The 9,243-nt window shown below is 40.6% G+C and overlaps 1 protein-coding gene across 1 annotated transcript in view; it reads right to left on the bottom strand.

Annotated features, from left to right (window-relative positions):
- Nucleotides 1–1,386: 1,386 nt before the first annotated feature.
- Nucleotides 1,387–9,243, bottom strand: part of COL13A1 (collagen type XIII alpha 1 chain) — a 153,282-nt gene continuing 145,425 nt past the window's right edge. The window contains exons 42-43 of the mRNA XM_074958917.1: nt 4,325–4,363; nt 1,387–1,817 (exon numbers count right to left, since the gene is read on the bottom strand). Coding sequence (XP_074815018.1) covers nt 1,815–1,817; nt 4,325–4,363 — 42 coding nt within the window. The 3' untranslated portion in view covers nt 1,387–1,814. The remainder of the gene's footprint in view (nt 1,818–4,324; nt 4,364–9,243) is intronic.

Below are 9,243 nucleotides of genomic sequence, written 5' to 3'. Positions count from 1 at the left end.
TTCTCTTCTGCAGACTAAACAATCCCAGTTCCCTCAGCCTCTCCTCATAAACCATGTGTTCCAGTCCCCTAATCATTTTTGTTGCCCTCTGCTGGACGCTTTCCAATTTTTTCACATCCTTGTAGTGTGGGGGCCAAACTGGACACAGTACTCCAGATGAGGCCTCACCAATGTTGAATAGAGGGGAACGATCACGTCCCTCAGTCTGTTGGCAATGCCCCTACTTATACAGCCCAAAATGCCATTGGCCTTCTTGGCAACAAGGGCACACTGTTGACTCATATCCAGCTTCTCGTCCACTGTAAACCCTAGGTCCTTTTCTGCAGAACTGCTGCCTAGCCATTCGGTCCCTAGTCTGTAGCGGTGCATGGGAGTCTTCCATCCTAAGTGCAGGACTCTGCACTTGTCCTTGTTGAACCTCATCAGATTTCTTTTGGCCCAATCCTCTAATTTGTCTAGGTCCCTCTGTATCCTATCCCTACCCTCCAGCATATCTACCTCTCCTCCCAGTTTAGTGTCATCTGCAAACTTGCTGAGGGTGCAATCCACGCCATCCTCCGGATCATTAATAAAGATATTGAACAAAACCGGCCCCAGGACCAACCCTTGGGGCACTCCGCTTGATACCGGCTGCCAGCTAGACATGGAGCCATTGATCACTACCCATTGAGCCCAACGATCTAGCCAACTTTCTATCCAGCTTATACTCCATTCATCCAGTCCATACTTCTTTACTTTACTGCTTCTGTAACATACACTGTGATGTTCTCTTTAACCTACTAACATAGTTTTATCTGAGTGGGCACCTTGGAATTGAGACATTAATATAGGTAAGCCAAGAAGAGTATTTAAGATATGCATATGCAAATTAAGATTATTTTCTTCTGCAAATTTGCATGTAACCCTATGATTGACACTAAATGTGTATTCGTATGTACACTAAGTATTCATATAGGTCTCTATTCATCAAGGCATTCAAGCGGCTACTTAATGTTAAGAACGTGCATAGTCCCGTTGACTTTAATGGGACTATTTGTGCTTAAAATTAGACAGGTGTTTGAGTACCTTGCTGAACTGGTACCATAATCACAAATGCTGGTCCTTCATGTGGCTAACTGGTAATGTGAAACATGCCATCTTAACTAGTTACAAGAGTTTAAGACAGATTCTGTATGGGTGTATGTGTTTTGCTGCCTAACCATCCTCACTGATGAATGGCCACCTTTGTTAAAATAGCACCAGTAGTATCCTCTAGCGGTGGTTTGGTTGCACTAGGATATGGCAAACTAAGTATGAAAGCCCTTATGCTCTATATTGATGTAATAAATAAAAGATAGAAGTCCCTCATTTTAATAGCACTGCTGGCTGCCCAGGCTTTCTCCAGCAACACCATAGTTTATTCACAAAAAGATAACATTGTCATATTTCATTTTAATAATAAAATCCATAACACTTCAAATATTCTTTAATTTTCCTGATTTGGCAAGGGAAATGACCTTCAGATTTATATAGGGCAGTTCCTTTTGGCACCTGAATGCAATAATTTATTAAGTTCCAATACTCATCAAGTGTGCACAAATATCATGCAAATATTACAGCTGGACTCCACAACAATATAAGCATAATATAGACACAGAATTATATAAAGTATTGACAAACAGAAAAAGGGAAATTTAGTATTTTCTGTACAAAATATATGCAGCTTTTGATAATTTGCAAAATGTATAACTTCTTGGCATTTCAGAAAAGAACATTGTATAAAAATAAATATTCTATGTACAAAACACACACAGGCCAGTCCATGGTTAGAACCATCACTGCAAAAGAAAACATAAACCTGTGTTAGTTTCACAATTCAAACAGCTGCAAGGATTTCTTAATGGAGGAAAACACAGCTGGGGGAACCTTGTTGTGTGAGCATGCTCCAGGACACACAACAGCAGAGGAAGCCATCAAGAACCTCAGGAATGACCATTTTCATTTGTCTGGTTAGGAAGGAGGGGGTACAATGTTGGATGACTCTCCACCCTCCTCAGCCCCACCACACCTATTGAAATTGCTGTTTGTGCAGCTGTTTTCTGCACTAATGCAAACAACAGGTAATACTAATAATAATGATCCAGAACCTGAAGAGTGGCACTGATGGATACGTAAGCCTGAAATGGCTATAGGGCATCAAGAACTCCTATGCAGCTGAACTGCAGAAAAAGAAGGGACCTGAATAGGTTTCTATGCTGTCTTTCTTTAAAGAAAACATGTTATTACAAGGTTTGTGTAAGTGGATGTGTGTGAATATATCATTGATTGGAATCTTCAGGTCAGGAGGCCCCTATATTTCCATCTGATATTTCCATTTCAAAGATTTCAGTTTCTGCTTGGATAGCTGTCAGCCAGCTTGGGGAACAGGCGGTGGTGGTGTCATCCCTATTCCTCTTGGACATCAGATGTACTGCACGGTCTCAGTGCCCCTGTGATGTCCTCCTCAAGGACTTGGTTGGGGGGAGCATCCCTGGGATGGAGTAGGTTTTGGGCAGCCTTGTAAGGGCTCTGAGTTGCCTCAGGTAGTGTGTCCTTTCAGAATTAGCACAAACTGTCATGACTGCAAAGCTCAGGCAGAAGACAGAGTTTGAGTGCTCTGCATCCTGGATATACTTGGGCCAGGATTTGGCAAAGTAATTCTATTTTGCACTTAAACAGCAACCTTTATCCAAAGATCTCAAAGCACTTTACAAATCAGTTAATTAATTGATCTTCAAAGTGCCCTGTGAGGTAGATAATACACCCCTTTTTGAAGATGAACACACTGAGGTTAAGACCTAAATGATCAAAAAAGGACTTCTAGTTCAGAGTCCTTCAATTGTGGATGTCTTAATTTAGAAACCGAGGGCCTAATTTTTAGTGGTGCTGAACACCTACAATTCCCAATGAAATGCATGAGAGCTGCAGATGCTCACAAGCTCTGAAAAATCAGGCCTGAGATGTCTAAAGTTGGGCACCCAATGTTAGAGGCAGGTTTTGAAACTTCAGTCCCATGTGACTTGTCCAAGGCTACAGAGTATTTCAGTGGAACATAGATCCATGGATTCCAAGGCTAGAAGGGACATTGTGATCATCTGGTCTGACCTCCTTTATAGCACACGCCATAGAACTTCCCCAACATAATTCCTAGAGCAGATATTTGAGAAAAACATCCAATCGTGATTTAAAAAATGCCAGTGATGGAGAATCCACCACACACACCCCCGGTAAATTGTTCCAATGGTTAATTACTCTCACCATTAAAAATGTATGCCTTGTTTCCAGTCTGAATTTGTCTAGCTTCAGCTTCCAGCCACTGAATCATGTTACATCTTATACAGCCAGGACTAAAATGTGAAATTCCCAGTCAATATTATAAACAGCATTAGAGCTGATCACAGCACTAGATCTTGAATTATCAGTAGATCTTTAGATTGGAATTTCCAAAGGGGACTAAGGGAGTAAAGTACCCAATTCCTACTGACAGTCAATGGGAGTTACATGCCTGACTCCTTTAGGCTCTGTGAAAATCCCAGCTGTAATGTTCCCTTCAGAGCTTTTAAAACCTCCTCAGTTGTATAACATAAAGTATGCTAATTATAACCCAGGCAGAGTCAGAAGGAAATGTGGAGCTTTAGTTTATTTGTTTTGTCTTTTATCTTAGCATGCTGGATTGGCTGTAATAACAGTTTAAAACAACAACCTAACCACATATAAGATATTTCTGTTTCAAACTCTTATCTCATTTACACCAGTAACTCCAGATTAACTCAGTTTAAGTCTACTAGATCTGCAGGTGTTTAGAACCTCTGAAAATCAGATCAATTACCTTTATTTGGGTGCCTAAAATGGATTCAGGTGCGTAATATTAGGCACTCCACTTTGAAAATTTTGGCTTTTTATGAGTCTCGGTTTCCCCAAAATGAGGATAACAGTGCTTACCCATCTTTGCAAAGTGCTTTGAGATCTATGGATAAAAAGCATGATTTGCTAATAATATATTGATATGTAGGAATATAACACAGCTAATGAGTTCTGATTCTGTGCAACTATAAGATATTTTTTAAGCCTGAAATATCCAGGGTTGCCAATACAATTCCATAATTTTTAATCTATTTTATTTGTGTATTATTAGATAAAACAAATGGACTGTTTTGATCCTGCTTGTCATGAGCACTGGCACTGAAAATCCACTGCATGCTTTACACATCTGTTTTGTCATTAGAAAGACTCACAGAAAATCATCTGCAAAATGCATCAACACCTTTAATTCAGCACAGTCATAGAAGTTCCAAGATTATTTTACCTTATTCCAGCAGCCCTGAACTGGCAAGCCGTCTTCCCCCTACAACAAAGAAGGAAACAAACACAGTTTAGGATCAGGAGACAGAGCCAAAAGGAAGGAAGGAAAGGGTTAACTAATATAGCTGCAACAAACATTTTAAGTCTGAGTTGGGCTGGGATAAATGTTCTAATATATATAATTTCCCCCCTTTTGTTTTGGGTGATCTGTTTTTCTGGCTGAAAGACATGGTTAGGGTTCAATCCGAAACCAGAGATTCAAGAGGGAAATTTGTCGGTGTTGTGCAGGGAACACGCATAGGCTTCCTGTTGATGGGTATTAGGCTGCAGGGTTATGCATATATGCTCTAGTTCTGCTCAGAAAATGTGTTTGGCTCTGCTTTTCTTGAAGAGGGAAACATAAAAGCTCCAATTCAGGAGTAAAACATATCAGGATGTTGGCAGTGGGAGACATGAACTGGCTGGTTACGTTGTCATGCGTGACTCCATGTCATAATTTGGAGGTGACATGCCATTCCTGACAACATACAGGCAAAGCGGATCCCAAACACTGCATGAACATTTGGACTTGCAGGAATGTCTGGAAAATATTTTCATTTCATTTATCTGGGCTGGCTTTAGCATTGAGTGAGGAATGGTCACTTTGTCCACTTAAGCAAAATTCACTGGGAGTTACGCTTTCTTATGTCTTGGCTGTACGGTCCTTATTTCTAAATGTCAAGAAATCCCTTGTGTCAAATCTGCTGAGACATCAGAAATCTCTGTGTTGTACTGCTTTACACTTTTATTCTATTTGTAGATATTCTTCAATAGCAAGAAAGGAGATACCAATGGGGCACTGGCAAACCCTGTACAGCATATGGGGCACAAAGAAAAAGGTGTGGCAATCTGAGATTTGTTCGAACACCAGTTCAGGATATGATTTGGTACTTTAAACAATTTTGAAAATTCTAGATTGTAAGGTGTTCATAGTGGGGACTGCCTCTTTATGGGGGCATACTAGGGTGGGGAATTTGGGCACTACCATAATATAAATGTTTATTAACCATAGTAACAGGACAGATACAGATAATCTTGGCCTAATCGGCCCATTTTTAAAGTGTTTACTCTGTGCTTTTTGTGGGGAGTGAAGTGTGGGATTGAGGTGTTTTGAAATGAGGATGGATGCAAAGTGTTTTTTCTGATGCGGCTGGCTCATCCCTTAGTGTTGGGGTGAGGCCCAGAAGCAATGCCATCCAGATGGAGGCTCTGAGAATATATTAAAAGAAATTTACTGCCTCCATTTTGCTCAATTACTATAGTGGTGGCATGAGTCACTGATTTGGGAGAATGGATTATAAAACCGATTTCACCCTGCTTTGAATGCTTATTTCACTGTCACAATAGGAACTTAACTGTTTAATAATGAAGCAAAATATTTCACATCTCAATGCAAAAGTTTGTTTTTAATGTTAACTATAACATTTATAAATCTGATTGAAAATTTATTTGGTCTCTGACATCAGGCTCCCTTACTTCTGCTGTCACTTTTCATCAAGATGGTTGCTGCCATGTCCAACCTAATTAAGAACCTAATTATTTTAAATGCTTACTACCAGGTGGTAGTTAGAGCCCTGTACTGAGGAAAATGGGTGCAGTTTTCTTTAAAAGGGCTGCTTTCCACTATCTTTCTTTCTTAGCTACCCCTAATCCTGGGTACAGCCAGGGCCAATTCAACCCCTGGGATAACCTAGAGCAGCCTCAGGGGTGCTCTTAATTGTGCTGGCTGGCAATAGCTTACTTGGGGCCACTATGTTTGTAGGGATTACTGGAATGTGGACTGCTCCAGTCATGCTCCTCCTACCCCAACATGTTCCTACACTGAGAGAGTTTGGGAGGTGGAGGAGTAGAGTTAGCTCCACACCAGATAAGGATTCCTCTACTGTGAAGGAATCTTTAGCAGCCCCTTTAAGACAGCTTTACGACCCCTTTGTGGCATCCTGAGTAGCTGGCCAAATAGGCATTTTGCCTCAACAAAATGGATGGGATTAGGCCTGTATTCTCACAGGGCCCAAACCTTCAAGCCTTTCTTGTGCAGAATTCCTTTTGAAGTTGGCAGGATCCTGCACTAAAGGATTGCAGGATCAGACATCCCTATACAGGTTTAGAGTGTTTTTATTCTGAAAAAGTTTTGTATCCTGTAAACATTTGGATATTAAAAGTAAACAAACAGGGTTACCTTTGCCTTGGAAACTGGTAGATGAATTTTTGTGAAATGTTATTAATTCTACTCAGATCAGCACTAACCAGCCTTGTGAAACAGGTAATTGAGGATGGTGGGGAGAAATTACTGGGATAATAAACAGGTGAACAGCCTAGCCTAACAAGTTAGGCCATTGATAGTTAGACAGTTCAATCAAATCCTTATAGAAGATGCCTACAACTGCTTGAACAGTTCAAGCTATTGGGTCATATACACTCCTGATGTAACTCTACTGTAGTCAGTGAAATTATACAAAGGATGAATTGGACCCATTTTCTTCAGTCAAATTAGTTTATTCTTAGCTTCTTAATTATTGTAGGAGACATCTCCACAGCTTAACATCTCATTTTTAAAAAAGAAAGGAAATACCAAAGAGAAGAAAATGAACAATGTTATAATGAGAGAGAAACTAGTTAACTGAAGTACATGGATAAGCAACTTTGATGGATCAGATATCACTGGGTGATGACAGAAAGTCCTTTTCTCTTAATGTAGCCTCCCAGCAATGCTCCCTCCCCCAGGCTGCAGGACTGTGGAAATAAATGATTATGGATCCTTTACTGGGGAAGAAGTGACATTCCCATTGGTAGGCTGGTGGTGGGGGGAATGAATTGTGTAGTGCATTGCAGGAGGAAATGGAAAGTTAGGTGTGTAAAGGAACAGGAATCTGGAAAGTTATGGTTTAAGGATCAAAGGAAGAACAGGATCACAAGGAAGTGTTTGTTGCAGGCTAGTTTGCAGAGGGAGGGAAGTGGGACATGCTTATTAGTAATGAGTCATTAGATTCCCATATTTCAGATTTGGATTAGTTCACAGACTCCATACATTTGTGCAGATCCTGCATGGAAGTAAGTCATGTCAGCAGAATGCCAGGCAGAGGTAAGTGTTAACAGATTTGGGTCAACAAACATGCTTATTTAATGTCTCGAACTGGCTTCGATGCCAGAATACTGTATATTGTTGGCATTTTCATTTCACCAGATTTCCTGGTGTGTCTCCCATAACAAAAATAGTCAGGAAATAGACATGCATTATGCTGCTGCCCTGCAGTGCAATTTGCAGTTGGAAGTAGTGCCAGAGAAGAAAAACTAGTCTTCCAAGAGTAGTGGAAGAATCCTTTTATCTAGAGATACTCCCAGAGTGTTTTATACAATTTAGGAATGTTCAGTACAGAAGTGACTTGCGGTTGCAGGAGGTGAACTAGTTGACTGAACAGTTCTTTTGCATTTTTAGCTTCTGTGATCATATGTGAGAATAAGGGCAGAATTTGTTTATTTAGCCAGTATTCACAGAATAGGAGTTTCCATTAAAATCTTTACAGTTTGGCCTTTGAAGGTGGCTATTATTACAGAAGTATTCAATTATTCACTATGCAAAGAAAATTGAAGTGCAAACTGCAGGGAATAGTTGGATTGACAGTAACGTTAGCTACTTGCAAAGGCAAAACTGTAAAGATTTTAATGGCAACCACTGTATTTATCTACTCAGGAAAAACTCAGTTCAGACGCAGCAACTGTTTCTCAGTAAAGTCCACCCTCCCTCTTTTTTTTTTAAACATAATTTTCCATTAGTTTGTCTATGGCCCCAAGAGGTCAAATGAGCAGGTTGTGTTCATACCTTTTGCAAATGTGATTGTGCATGTGTAACATCGAGTAGGACTTGACATTCTAAGAGTATTTCGACCCTGCAATTAAAGCATATGTAGCTGTGCTAGGTTTGGTCTAGCTAGCTTGAATACCAACAGCAGTAAAGCCAAGGCAACACAGGCTAGCTGCTCAAATCCATACCGTGGCTCCCAGGTGGGCTTGTACAACCCACGCTGTCACCGCTGTTCCCGGACTTAACAAATTAGAAATGGAAACTAGGAGGATCATGAGTTTTAATCCACTGACTGTCCTTTAGTAAATCCTTAGACCTCACAGACTCTCACTAGCTCTGCTTGAACTAGCAGGATAAAAATAGCAGTGTGGACATTGTGGCACAGGCAGTTGCTTGGGTGGCTTGGACTTAGGTGGCTAGCCTGAGCTGACACCTGTGTGTCCACACTGCTATTTTCAGCACGCTAGCTCAGTTGGTGCTATCATAAGCCTGTTTACCCATGCTGAGAATCACACCTCCCAGACATACCCTAAGAAACAGATACTGCCTTTGAGCTGAGCTTTTTTGAGTAAATGAATAAACTGATGCTTTTTAGTGTGATGGCGAGAGCAGCTTTGTCATATTTGGGTTACATACAGTATTTGGGAAAGGGCATTAAAATGATAATATCCCTTTAAGAGTCAAGTAAGATGTCAGGAAATGTACTAGGCAGCCTTCAAGTCAAGAGTAACCTTCTCTGAGACACTAAAGAACAACAGAAAGGAGAAACGTTGGGCCTGCTGCCAGAGCTGAGGCCAGAAGAGGCGTTTGAGCTGGCACTCCCTTATCACAAGAGAGAAGGAGCTGCTGGCATGGGATTCTCCATGAAGGTCCCTCAGTTCTGAAAGATTCTTCCATTAGAGCCCAAATTTGTTTTCAATCTTAATGCACTACAAAATCCATAATTTTCCTCCAGACATTTATGTTGCTCATGAGCTATTGAAAGATGACTTAGGAGAGGTCTTTTGTTAAGTTATGACATAAGAGTGGAGTGCTTCAGTCTTTTTGGGACACTCTTATAATTAGAAATTAATTATTGGAAA

The sequence above is a fragment of the Natator depressus genome, chromosome 7 (assembly GCF_965152275.1).
Source record: "Natator depressus isolate rNatDep1 chromosome 7, rNatDep2.hap1, whole genome shotgun sequence".
Lineage (NCBI taxonomy): Eukaryota > Metazoa > Chordata > Testudines > Cheloniidae > Natator > Natator depressus.
This window is presented reverse-complemented; position numbering and strand designations above follow the sequence as displayed.